The 14,239-nt window shown below is 41.4% G+C and overlaps 1 protein-coding gene across 1 annotated transcript; it reads right to left on the reverse strand.

Moving 5' to 3' along the window:
• Nucleotides 1-4,702: 4,702 nt before the first annotated feature.
• On the reverse strand, nucleotides 4,703-10,280 carry LOC122639881 (ribonuclease 3-like protein 2). The gene is made up of 4 exons (XM_043832900.1): nucleotides 9,832-10,280; nucleotides 9,593-9,745; nucleotides 9,132-9,499; nucleotides 4,703-4,893 (listed from the first exon to the last, which is right to left on the reverse strand). The coding sequence occupies exons 1-4, from the start codon at nucleotides 10,261-10,263 to the stop codon at nucleotides 4,704-4,706; spliced, it is 1,143 nt and encodes a 380-aa protein (XP_043688835.1). The 5' UTR covers nucleotides 10,264-10,280; the 3' UTR covers nucleotide 4,703.
• Between the last annotated feature and the right edge of the window lie 3,959 nt (nucleotides 10,281-14,239).

Consider the following 14,239-nt stretch of genomic DNA (forward strand, 5'->3'; position numbering starts at 1 on the left):
TGTATCAGTTTTGTAGGTTACTGATACCCTTTCCAATACCGTGCGATGACTCTCTTCAAAGCACCCCACTTCTTCTCCCTCTTCTTGTTTTTATTTAATTTACTTTTTATTATTTTTGAAGAGAATTGATCTGTTCCATGGTTTTAGTGCACGGTATCGGAACAAGTATCGATAACCTGCAAAATCGATACTATACCGATACGGTATCAGCCTAAATTGGTTGTATCCGACAAAATTACTCTTGAATCTCCTTTAAAAAATGAGTTTTCTGACCATTTTACCCCTTGTTTGTATCAATGTATCGATATGGTATCGGCATGGTATTAGTATCAATGACTAGCAAAACTGGTACGTATTGCCTGATACGATATCAATACTTAGAACCATGATCTGTTCGAAGAAGAACAATGAAAATGAAATGTTGAATAAAAAATTAATTAAATAGAAAATTTGAAGAAAAAAAAACAAAAGAAAATTTATGAATACCCCCTAGGCATGGGCTTATTACTAATGCATCCATCTTTATGCACTATTTACGTGTACATCCCTTACTTGTAATAATAATTGATAAGTTAATTCAGACCGTTAACTTATTTAGTAAAACGTTAGAATTTTTATTATACTGATCATATTGCCCTTCATTATATACAAAACCCGTCTTCCATTCTTTTCACTTTGAACCCTTCCCAAACCGAAAGGAGAAGAACGACGTAGCCGTAACAGGTCTACTTCACGGCTCTCGGAGAATCCAAACTCCTGCTGAAAATTTGTTCGGTGGGAATAGTCGGAGGGCTCGAATATCTGAACTTCTTGCAGAAATTCATGTGTCGATTCAAGGCTTCATTGGCATTGATGAGATCTGAAAATCTGGTCCTTCACAGCTTCGGAGCACAGACCACAGATCCATCGTCATTGGTAGAATCAAAGAACGAGAGAGAGAGAGAGAGATAAACGCAAACTCTGTTTCTTCATTCATTCCCTTCCAAAGTTCCAACTTCCAACCCTGTTTCTTGCAGCTACTCCTCCACTGATCTAGTCTGATATGGCTTTTACAGAGCAAAAGCTTTTTTAGTAATAGCGGCTATACGATCCTTCTTCAGTGGCTGTTTAACCTCTCTGGTTCTCCTCTTCCATCCGGGTTGCTTCATATTCCCAAATACCAATCGTACTTCAACGAAGAAGAGGATCTCCTCTTCCATCCGGGTTGCTTCATTAAACCAAATAGTTTTGGTTTAATTCTACCATACATGATTGTTTTTTTCCTAGTGAAAGAAAGAAAAATTAAGAACAACACTCACTTACAAGTACAGAGTACATGAGCTCTTCTGATCCGGGAGGACTCATCTCTCCTACTGGTCCATATGGTTAAGATGCTATTTTATTATTATTATATTTACAAATTAAGTGGGTACTGTTACTAACTTGTGACTTAATTTTCATGATATTTATATGCTTGTAGGGAAATAGTAAGGGATTCTCGGAATTCTCGGGCCTCCGCAACTCCTCTGCGTCTCTTAGCTTCACCAGAAAAACCACTGATGACTTGCTGTCCGTCATCGCCTTCCAGACCTCTGCGGTGACTTCTACTCAGTCCCACTGCAGTGTATGCAGGCTTCTCGGCGAAGATGGACAATGAGATTGAGGCAGAATTTGCATTCATGAACCCGAACAGAAACAAAGACCTAGCAAGGGTAGGCGAAGAAGAACAGAGGTAGTGATGAATAGGTTGAGGTGCACGAGCACAGTTGTCGTGGTCACAGGTGCAGGGGAAGAAGAAGAAGAAGAAGAAGAAGAGGAAGAAGAGGACATTAATGTAACTTTACCCGATCAAGGGTATATTGGTCCTAAAATTTCTAAACACACCTACCGTTTGTCACTAATGGAAACCACTAACGACCTGGATTAACTTATCAATTATTATGAAAAGTAGGACATGTACGTGTAAACATTGCGTAAAGATGCATCGATGATAAATCCATACCTCAAGGGGTATTCATAAATTTCCAAAAAACGAATGAAGTAAAAAATGGGAGAGAGATGAAGTGGGTGGGTGCTTTCACTTTTTACTATTTTAATGATAAAAAAACATAAAAAATAGAAGATGAATGATAGGTTAAATAGATTAGTAGGTCACTGGGTGAAAAGGAAGGGCAATCTGAATATAAGAAGTTTAAGGTAGGGTAGTTTTAATAAATATAGGCTAAGTGTAGGGTAGTGATAGTAATTGCCCATTTTAAGAATTTAGCTCGTCTCCAAGATGCTGCCAACCGTTGGGCTGTGTCGCACACATCCCTAGGTGTGCATCAAGATGTGTGCGGCACAGGGTTCCTTGGAGACTATCCTGATCCGGGTTTTAAAGATCGGATTCAATGTGGAGACTGGATTGGCTAGAATCGGTCAAGGATCGGGTCCTTCTCCTAGTGCAAGCCCTTGCCTCTCTCTACAAGAATGAATCCTCTGCACATACGTTCACCTACATGTACGTGTTTGATGCAAACATTTGTCCCTTTACACTTTAAATGGTAAGCAGTGAGACAAGTGTTAGACACCAAACACGTATATGTAAGTGAACATACGTGCAGAGGAACTGAACTCGCTCTCTCTCCCACTATAACCCTGTCGACGATATTTGAAATTGAGCATAATTTTGCAAAGAAATACTCCATTCGCCTCCTCCTCCATCTTCGTCTCTTCCCCACACCCTCTTTGTTTCTCTCCTCCCCTCCCCTCCCCTCCCCTCTTCCTCTCTACCCCTACAACTCCCCTAATTTCTCTTTCCCCCTACTCCTCAAAGAAGAAGAATATCAATGAAAATCAGACATGACTTCGACGTATCTTCTCCAAACGAAAACAATGGCAGTACTGCCAACTCCACTAATGTCTCCGGCAGCAGTAGTGGTACGTCCGATGAGATTACAACTTTGGTGGTTGAAGGTGTGGTGGTGGTGCCGAAGTAGCGTCCCCCTCTTCCTCTTCCTCCCCACCCCCCTACCCCTCCTGCAACCGCTGCACCACCCTTCCCCACATACCTACGACTTCCCTATCCTTGTTCCTCTCTTCAGCTATCCCTTCTGTTCCCACTCCGGCTTCCCATCCCCTTCCCGGTCTGACTCGTCTTTCTCTTCTTCTTCTTTTTCTAGTTCCCTTCAAATATATATATTTTTTAAATTCTGAATATGTGTCCATCATTGTTGCAGGAATTTTCTAATTGAGGAGACGATGTATCGGATCGGCCAAAAGACCCCGAACCACCTGACACCGATTGGGGTCTTCTGGCCGATCCGATTCTGATTTTTAAATTCATATTGTGATCTCATTATTACTTTTGTACTCTTGTATTGAACAAAATGCCCTTCCTACTCAACGAAATGACTTTTGAGAAAGGATAGAGGGAGAGGAGTTGTGGACAAAGAGTTTCGTAAAATGAGGCCCACAATTTCTAACACGATTTATCGTTAATGATAAATTATTGAGAAAGTTTTTCTTCACCCAAGGTGAATGTTCACCTATTTTTTTTTTTTTTTTTTTTTTTTGGGGCAATTCAAGGGCCAAGGAAGCAATGAGGGGATCCACAAAGGGTCAAAACCCAAAGGCTCCACTTCTGGGAAAGCAATTAAATGTGGATTAGGTGTCGCTAAGGAGACTTGAACCACCGATCAAATGCCTAACACAGTTCTCCCAAGGGAGTAGCAAACCACCAGGTCAAGCCCTGGATCGACAATGTTCACCTACTCAATGATCTCATTTTTAGTCTTCTATTGAACAAAATGCTCTTTCTACTGTTCCAAGAGTCTCATTCAACTACCAAAAGCGATGGGTGCCCCCGTGAAAGAAAATTGGGTCATGAAACTAATGAAGATTATATTTTTTATAAGCACATAGAAAAACCTCCCCACCATGCCACAATATTATTTCTCTCATTTGGCATCTAGAATTCTCCCCACATTGTTGTCGTGGGGAACCATATCTCATATATATCTACATGGAAGAAAGTTTTTCACTCCACCGACTAGAGTGGTAGGGAGCAATCAAAGAATCTCAACGTTCCGTTTCTTTTCTCTGCTGACTAGAGAAAGGGTATTTAGGATTTTCATAAATAGGGGCAGGAGATACTTATGTTACGGGGAGATAAATATGTTTTCTACACTCGTCGATCCAGCAGATTTTTGTAGATCTGTTCGAAAGTAGACTATGGCAACGACTCTGGTAGTCTTCATGCAGACAGTCGAAGCTCCACTCGTTGATCCAATAAGTCTGTTTGAACGTAGGCTGTGGCAACGTGTCGACACGTGTGAACAATGTGGCATTGGACTTTTCGACCCATATGGGACCCCCTCTATTGGCACGCATGTGCATGCGTTAAATTTTAACTATATCTATAGCCTCTTATCTAGGGAAGTGGTTGTGACCCATCCCCTAGTCTAGAAGACTCAGTCAATGGCATGTGAAACTAGGTCAATTTCCACTCCTAGGTTTTGAATACCGTATATCCAAACCTTGTGTTTATCATGTTCTTTATCAACTTTATGTATCTTGTTTTCCTTTGTTTGGCATTGGATGCGCATCAATAAATAGCCTGCTTTCTACCAAAAAAACAAAAAAGGATACAAATCCATATTAGGAATCCCAACTCCATCTCATGACATGTCATGATAAACAACTACCTGTTCAAGGAAAAGCTACAATATTAATATAAACGATATTCAGACTACCAGTCCAACACCATGTTCACTATCTTTCAAGCCAAGAAGCATCATGGAAGCTGCTGAATTTTCGGCTTCCTTTACCCTTGACCTTATATCTCCAGTTGTATAATATGTACCATCAACAGTTTCTACTTGGACTGAACAGATAAATTTTCTGTCATGAGCAGGACCAACCTCCCTTTCGACTCTGTGTGTCAGGAGAAACCATTGCAGAAGTGTTAATTGTTACATTATCACCAAGCAGGTGAGCTGATTTAATTCAATCAATAAATTTTACTTATCATCAAGGAATATGCTAGAGATCAACCACAACCATAAAAAAAAAGACATCAATGAGTAAAACAACCTGAAAATTGGAACTCTCACTAGGTGCAGGAAGGCTCTGATAATAAAAAAATGTTGTAAATACAAGAATTTTCAAGTTCAACTACCTAAAACTTGAGGAATGTTCACAGGATTGTCGAGTAATGGCCTAGTGGGTGCCCACAGGTACACTAGGCCCCAGATCAACACATTAGGGTCCACTCCTGCATAGGAGCATCCCACCAGGCCATAGCCTCCATGCTCCTGATGAAGGTTCAAGATTATCCCATTTAAATTAAATGCAGACCTCCATGATTTACGTATCCAACATCACTATTATATTCTGATAGAGTTAATTACGATATTTCAAGAGCAGATTCTTCACATCAACACTGACATATGAAACTGATACGAGACGAAAACATTCCTCAATCAAATTTTTATTTTTTTTTCTTATTTTAAAACAAAAGCAAAGATAAGGAGTTCCAACATGCAAGAACACCTAAGGTACTGCATAAAACGGAATTATGTGTATTAAGAATTGAGAAGCTCCAGAATGTCCCTAGGTGTATAGTGAAACAACACATGGTATATAGTGTAAATAAAGCACCTTACAACATCCCACCCCGTTTAGTTTATGCTAAACAGTCTCTTCTTCTATGAATGATTTAACCAAAGATGTTTAAAATAGTTTGTATAAAGGTTTTGTGCCACCTGCTAACCTAACATCGAACTCCTACTTACCCCAGAATGGGATCTGCAGTACAGGACACAATAAACAAGTTCCCCATAACCCCCTCCCCCATCTTTTTTTTATGGTAATTTAGGTGTCAATGGCACAACACCCCACAAGTGCCTCTCCACTTCATACACACTCTGTAATTCTATTGGTAAAATGGCTAAAGGTTTTATGCCAGCTGCAACCAAGCACAACCTATGCATATCAAGATCTTTCTCATCCATGTCTGTTTTTCAATGTATACCAGAATTTTAGTAGCAAGAGAAGAGTACTCCTTACAAAACCTCTAATCCCAAAATTTTCTTTAGTTGCTACTAATGACAAGATGCATGGATGAAAGTATTATCATATTCTACTCTGAAGTTTTAAGATATTAACTTAATTTTTTGTGATGCATATAAGGTAAAGAGGTTGACCACATTGCATGGATGAAAATATTATCGACAGAAATCAACTTAAAACATGAGGCAACCAATATCTAATGATGACTCAGCAAGACTATATCCCCCTCCCCCAACCCCCCCCCCCCCAAAAAAAAAAAAAAAAAAAAAAAGAAGGAAAAAGTCATAAGGAAACAGTCAAAAGTAGTAACTTAAGTACTTCAACGACAGGATGTTGAAAGAATGGGGCAACCAAAGCTGAAAGGCACTAGAATAATGACAGCAAAGAATTACAGTTGACATCCAGTAGAAAATAACCCAAAAAGAAGAATAAGCATCAAGAAAACCCCTGGTTCAACTTTTTAAGCTTCAATAGGAAGGGCATTGATTAATGAGTATGATATGGAGACCTATACACTTATCTTCCGTAAGTTTGTTAAGCTGTGGTCCTAAAGGAGTCGTGGACCCCAATTGGACCCACTGATGTGGTTACTGGTATTAGTGTTAGGCTGTACTCATGATAGGGGTCTGTCCCTATCGTGAGTGGGGTTTAGATAGATTTGATTTGTGTATTTCTTAGGTAGGTAATTTCCTATTGGGCTTATGTTTCCTTGTTTCCTTATTTAGTTGCAACTCTTCCTGTTTTGCACATCATAAATAAAGCATTCAGTCCAGCAACAGAACACACATTGGTTCTATCGCTGAACAAGTCTCTCCCTATTTCTTTCCTTGTCTCTTCTCTCTTCTATTTACTGGTTGACTGGTTATTAAGTTTCTTCCTTACAAGGTTTACAGGACAGCATTTTCATCATCACCACCTGAACCTGGAATATGGATCAGTTTTCATGGAATCAAACCTCAAAAAGTTTCAATGAGGCTTAGGTGGTGGATGATGATGCCACATCTATGTTGAAGCATAAATGTCCAAATCTTTTCTTGTTACCACATCTTTTTCAGCCTTCAACTTACACCAAATCAGTCCTCACAATTTCTGCTGCACAGGAAGAAATCATCCTAGTTAATACTTCCGTTATCACCTATTACATATTGGGCTTTCTAAGATCCCACAAATACATTCATTTCTGATTTTAGCCATCATCCGTTCCAACATGCCCATCTTGGCAAAGCTCATTTCATGGATGTTTCCTTGATTGACTGTTGAACATTCTGTTGCACAAAGCATGGTCATCTTCTGAAAGATTCCCTCCACTTTAATCATTGCAAGTGTCAATCTCCCATAATGTTCCAAAAGTACATTTCAATCCACCATCCTATTCCAGATTGATGAGGGGATGTAGCTTCTGGTCAGGTCAGACAGCCTAGGAGAAGTTCCATGTCAAGTCATGGCCTGCTAGTAGTGGCGTCAATTCAGATTTCATAGTTATTTTAGTTTTTAGTCCAGTTTTAGTTTGGTTTCATATACCTCTATTACCTCTTTTAAGTAGTTCTCATAGGCAGTATAGATGTTCATGTGTCATTCTTTGTTAATAGGGTTTTAGCCTAAACTGAAGCCAATTAATAATCTCTAAAAAAAAGAGCATGTAATCATTTTTTTTAATCGATTATATTGAACAAAAATTAGCAGATTCGCTTTCTTCTCTTCTCCCATACATTCTTCTAGAGTTAGAGATGTGGGTTACTCTTTTTCTTGATTAAATTCGCAAATCAGTTTCTACCTGGTTTTCCCTATTGATTTCTACAATTATCACTACAGAGTTCTGACTTTGCCATTCCTCAAGAGCTAAAATGAGCTTGGCAGCTGTACCGAATCATACTAAACCCAATCTTTTTCCTTCTTTCGCTATGGAAGCAAGGACAGAAAAATGTCTTTCTTCTCCCTATTCGGAAGTGTCTCCATGCACTCTTTGAGGATGTGCAGCATGAAATGAGGTCCTCAGTTGGAAAATTTTAAGGGTCTTCCTTTACTAATCCACAAGATGAACAAAAGTGAATTAGATGTCTTAAGCTTTGGGATCTTCCACAGGTAAAACACTCCCTCTTCGTAGTCATTCTTCGCAGATTTTAATAGAAATCTTGACAAAACATGTAAAGCATTTCCGCTGACTAGGAGAAAGATAAGAACATGAATAACTAAATAGGATCATAAACTATCAACTGCTTCCAGATATCAAGAATTTATAAGAATATGGCTAGAAAAATATATCAGTTAATCACTTTAATTTTCACCTTTCACGTTTTGGATCTAGATGTTGATTCTGTAACATGCTCTAGAGTTGATGAAAAGACTCACTAGGTGACCGACTAGATGAGCAACCAATAGAATAAGAGGCTAGGATCAAGTAAGATCATAGATGCAAGCTGAAATTCTAGACAGATGCATAAAGCTTGGATGAAAAGAATGAGGATAACTACTAACTAAATAAGCTTTCTCAATCTTTCATTTGCCCACAGAAAGTTTGAGGATGATAGCTTCAATTCCACGAGAAACTAAAGTTACCAAAATTCATTTAAGTGTGAAAGGGCAGAAGTTGCAGTGCCAGCTGTGTTAAGTAATACGTTAATGAACTTATGCTAAAACAACAAATAGAAATTGATATCTGGCCTATTGAATGGACATTCGGCTTGTAACTATGCCCACTCTCATAGTATCATGAGGAAAACTCAGTCTGCCAATCATTTACACTTCCGAAAGGATATCGATGTCTTATAATAGAAACAGAGTTAAGCAAATCAGCTCAGACTCTTGATGTCCAGTGATAACAGAAAGCACACTATAACCTACAATTTTGGTATTACCCTACAGAAATTCCTCCAGCACACTTACTTCCTCCAGTAATGTATGCTCATGTATGTGTTCCATAAGAAGCAGTAGTCAGTATAAGCAATCAAGGAACCATAATCATGGCAGCAAGTGCAAGATAATTACATCCATGACGAAGACCCACAGACAAGCTACAGTGATTATCTGGAATGTAGAAGATTGCAGTATATGTTCTCCGAGTAGAAATAAAATTGAGTTGGAGAAGGAATGGTAATGCATACCTATACTTGGCCTGACGCCACCGCTTCTTGCCACAGAACTCATTCAACTTGTGCTTAGCCCCCTCAATCTCGTCAGCTCCCTGACCAGCAACATCAGTCTCCATCTCCGAAGGTTCAGATTTCCACAGCTTCTGCAAAGCTTCCTTTGCTGCATTAAGTTTTGCAATATCCTTTTGCTCAGAAGAGCCAGAGCCAATGAGCTTCCCGTCCACATAAACACTAGCAACATTCTTGGATTCTTTCCTCCAATGCTTAATGTCAACTTGCTTGCCCTGCTTCTGACAGAACTCAAACAGCATGGTCACCGGTTGTGGTTGCTTGTGTAAGGTTTCAAGGGTTACAATTGGTTCCATAAGACTCTTAAAAACCTGCAATAAACAACCGGGGAAGGAAGAATAACCAGAAGAAAGGAGAAGAAAACAAGAAATCACAACAGAGAAATAAAAATACAGAAAGCATACCTCCCACAGAGCTTTGAGGTCATAATTACAGTCAACGTAAACAGCTGCAGCAACAGATTCAACAATGTCAGCCAAAATCTTAGGCGCTTTAACCGATCCACAGTAGGTAACGGCTCCGTCTTCATCTTGAACCGCAAGGACGAACTCGCTAACCTGTAATTGATCACGAAATTAAACACCAGCACACACAGCATGACAATGATGAAGGGTGAAAGCAAGGGTTTGAGTAAAGGACCCACCTTGGCATCAAGAGAAGGGGCATTGTGACGGACATAGCGGTAGAGCTCATGACGAACGGCGACGCGAGCGAGGTTCTCGGTGCTGATGTTGGCTGCGCGGAGGAGAGAGAGTTGACCAGGGTCAAGTCCAGGATAAGCTCGGAAAACGTACTCGGCAAGGGCAAGGCCGAGAGCGGCGTCGCCGACGAACTCTAAGCGCTGGTAGGAAGGGGATTCTGTGTAAGAGGAGTGGGTCAAGGCCTCCTGAAGAAGAGTCTTGTCCCTGAATCGGTAACAGAGAAGGCCTTCCACGGCTGTAACCGCTTCTCTCATGTTCATGTCCACTGCTTCCATTACAATCGATGATGGTGAGTCCTTGAGATCGTATCCATCCATGGTGTAAGAAAGCTTAACAAACTCGTACTCTTCCCTCATTTTAATATTCATCTTCATCAACAATCGTACTTGAAGAATGGAAGAAACAGAGAATTTCTGAGAGATTTGAGACTGAGAAAGAAAGTAAAAGAATGATCACAGGCCCACAGTAGTGTTTGTCCGATTCAAATTTCTACTTTCGTTTTCCAGAAATTATTTCTGTAATAAAGTAGTAATTTTGTTTACTTATTTTACTTTACAAAAATTATACTTATAGGGTTATGACGTTATGTCTGAGAGTTAGGACCTTTAGGGAGGTGGAGAAGAGGAAAGTCACGAGTTGATGACGAGCGAGAAAGGGTGGTTGTTGGGAAGCACTGTGTAGGGAGGATTTAAGAAAGCCTCGTGAAGATCGTCTGTCGGACGGTTCGGGTTGACCCGGCAGACAGTCCACTTAGGCTGTTACCGCGTTCCTTCAGATTGCAAGTGTAAAAGGAGGAAAAAGCAAGTGAAATCAATTTTGAAAAAGACAAGGAAAAGGAAGATTTTAACATCAGGGTCATGGTTTGTGATACATCCAAGATTCATCGAACCAGTCAGTGGCTGCCACGTGTCACAAAATGACCCGTTCCAGAACCAAGGAGAACCAACCGAGGGTCCCACCCGGGGGCGACCAGCACCCAGGTGCGGCCTCACCCAAGCACAACCTCACTCAGGCACGGCCTGCACTCAGGCGCGGCCTCACCCAGGCGCGGCCTCACCTAGGCATGGTCTCACACCTAGGCGCGGCCTACACCCAGCCACGGCCTCACCCAGACGCGGCCTCACCTAGGCGTGGTTTCACACCCAAGCGCGGCCTCACCCAGGCGCGGCCTCTCACCCAGACGTGGTCTCACACCCAGGCACGGCATCGTGGACGCAGACATGATGTACACAAACACCGAGGCCGCTCATCTATGACCCAATCGTGTCACTATAGACTGATGCCACCACCAGGACTCTGGGCCACCACTTAGAAGTCACATCACCCAGACGTATTCAAGCACCAATGACGTTATCACCACACGCGAGTATCTATCCGCCAAGGATCTTGATACCACCAGGACACTCCCTCCCACAGGGAGATGGCCAATCAGGATAGAGCCCTGCTACCCAGGGCCTCTATCCACTCTCAGAAGAGGGAGATCTGAACTGATATTGAATTCTACATTCATCTGTTTGCTCAGGAGATCTAACTTTGGCATCGGAGAGCCCTAGGCCGGAACCACACCGGTTCTCTCTGTTGACCCCTTGGTCCTTTTGCAGGTGATGGCACTCGCAGGACCGCTCGGTGATTTTCTGACGCAACAGATTGGCGCCGTCTGTGGGAACGACGCTAGCCATTACATCCACTAGCTCGCTTCCATATTCATTCAATGGCACGAAGGAAGACTACCACCACCAACAACGTAGCAAGGAATGGATCACCAACCCCAGAGTGCTCTCGTCGCAAAGCCAATGACTAGGACCATGTCCCTCTGGAGGAAGAGATCCCCCTTAATGACCAGTTTGTGGTCGACGAGTCCAACAATGACGAGGCAGACGATGTGGTGGTGGAGCTGATACCTGACCCCAATGCACCAGCAACTGCGGGTCAGATCAACGACCTATAGCGACAGATCCTCGATGAACAACGACTCTTTCGAGACTACTTGACACAGCGCGCGATGTCTCACCTTCGAAGGACGTCGCCGTCAGCAAGGGCAGAGTCCGCACCTCAACAAGAGCCAAACCCTAAGAGATCATCTCCCAGGGGCGTGGGATCAGAGAGACTTGCGCGACGGGCAACCCCCACTCCGCAGCGGGAGGAACCTTCCCAGCGTCCCAGGAGAACAAGAGACCTCCCGCCACGGTCAGAGCGTGGGAGGACACCAACACCCAGGGCGAGGGTGCCTAGCCCCGAGAGATTGGTCCGGAGGTCTGTGTTCGACGGTCGACTTGAAGAAGGTCACATACCATGATGAAGCCAAACCTACAGAGAGGAAAGCCCCTCACCTTCGCGACAGGGTTCATCGTGGCGTGACCATTCACCATCCCGCCAACACTCAAGGCGGGAGGGGACCTCCAGGAGAGAGCATGAACTAGGTCATAGTGAACGTCCTGCCAGGGGTGAGGGACGGACACCGGATGAGGAGCTCGATCGAACACTCCGCGACCTGGATGAGAAGCTGGAAGGGTTGAAGAAACAGACCAAAGGCGAGACACATTCCATACCTGGACAACACCCATTCTCGACAGAGATCATGTCAACCACGCTCCCTTCCAAGTTCTGACTGCCTACCTTTGAACTCTATAGTGGTACCATGGACCCCTAATGACCACATCAACTACTTTAATGGCATGATGACTGATGAGCACATTTATGTGTAAAATCTTAGGGCATAAAACATACATTTTACCACATTGGACAGAGTTACTCGCTGCTTTCTTGTGCTTTTCAGGTTTTAGGTGATTTCTTGTGAAAATGGAGGAGATGATGCTAAGGAAATGTTTTTAAGTAGTTTAGAGGTGTTAATGGCTTGGATGTGTAACCCATCGAGTCAGCTTCGCAATGGTTCAAACGGCACATGATTCCGAGTTGAAACGAAGAAGTTACGGCCGTTTCTGTAACAAAGCGCGAAAATGGTCTGTAGGGGTTTATTTGCAATTATTGACAGTCGTCCGGGGATAAACTGAAGCGAAAGTTCGGATTCTAGGGGCCTTAACGTAATAATCAAAAGTTATATTTCCTGTACCCGAAAGATTCCATTTGAAGGGCTCTGGACAGTCCAACTTCAACTTGAGATATCTTGGGCTCCCGAACTCCAAATTGGACGAAATTTGGGTCTATTTTGGGTGATTTTTCGCAAGAAACACAATGGTGAGGCCTATATAAACACCCCATGCTCCACGTTTTTTGAAGGACAGAATGGGTATTTTATTTATTCTTGAAGGAATCCTAGTCATCACCCTTACTCTCTCTCTCCTCCAACTTCTCAAGGGCACTTCTGGAATTCTACTTGGGATAGATTTATTTTGAAAGATATTTTCTCACTTATGAAAAGTTGAAAAGTCAAAAGATGCTTTGATTTTATTGCTTGGAGAAGATATCTACAAAGAAAATGAAGCACTTGTTAGAATTGGAAGTTTACTTTTCTAGAAATAGAAGGTCTATGTAAATAATCTTCTCTTCTTCTTCTTTCTCTTTTTTTCTTTTTTCTTAGAATTCAAGGCATTGTAAAAGAGGAAGGAGAAGAGAATATTCTCTTTTCTCATGGAATATTTCTCCTACACTTCCCTCTTCTCTCTTCACCTCTCCTCCCCTTATAAATACCCCTTGCCCTCTGGGTTGTAAGAAGTTAGTTTTTTAGTTCAGTTTTTAGTTAGTTTCTAGTTCAATTTTAATTCAGTTTTTTAGTGTAATTTTTATTTCATTCACTTAGTGAAATTTTCTCTTCTTTTCCTATTTTTGGCTTAAGTTCTTAGTTTTGATTTGAAGTTCTAAGTTTTGATTTCATAAGTCTAGTTTAATGGTTGTAATAGTTTTAGTTTAAAGCTTTCTAGTCTAAGTTCCTATGTTGATGACAAGACATGGAGATTTAGAAGAGGAAGCCATGGTGAGTTTATTCAAGTATTCAAGCACATCAAGGTATCTCATTCTCTAAACCCTTAATCTCATTCTCCCTCTCCTCTATCTCTCTCTATCTTCTTCTTCTTCTCCCTCTATTTCTTTTATTTTTTTTTATATATGGTTGTGGTTTGTGGATGCACTTTTATTCTCTTATTCCTTTTTATGTGGTTATTATGTGTGGCTGTATTTTTATTCTTTTCAATTTGCGTTAGTCTGATAGGTTAGATGCTCATGTGTTAGGACGTCAATTTAATCCCTTAATTTTGTTAGATGCTTATGAGTTAAGATGCATTAATTTTTATTAATTTAATTAGTTTAATTTAACACTTTAATTTGGTTCACTTTGCATTACTTTTAAGTTAATTAAATAGAGTGGCGTATATCTCCTCGTGTTCAACCCGTAGC

Source organism: Telopea speciosissima, chromosome 9 (genome assembly GCF_018873765.1).
Source record: "Telopea speciosissima isolate NSW1024214 ecotype Mountain lineage chromosome 9, Tspe_v1, whole genome shotgun sequence".
NCBI lineage: Eukaryota > Viridiplantae > Streptophyta > Magnoliopsida > Proteales > Proteaceae > Telopea > Telopea speciosissima.

What these genes read in the sequence shown, in the direction of transcription:
- LOC122639881 (XM_043832900.1), bottom strand. Translation starts at nt 10,263, where the DNA reads ATGAAGATGAATATTAAAATGAGGGAAGAGTACGAGTTTGTTAAGCTT. An exon ending in CCCCTTCTCTTGATGCCAAG is followed by an intron (nt 9,746 to 9,831) that starts GTGGGTCCTTTA and finishes GATCAATTACAG; the next exon opens with GTTAGCGAGTTCGTCCTTGC. An exon ending in TGGCGTCAGGCCAAGTATAG is followed by an intron (nt 4,894 to 9,131) that starts GTATGCATTACC and finishes CCTGACACACAG; the next exon opens with AGTCGAAAGGGAGGTTGGTC.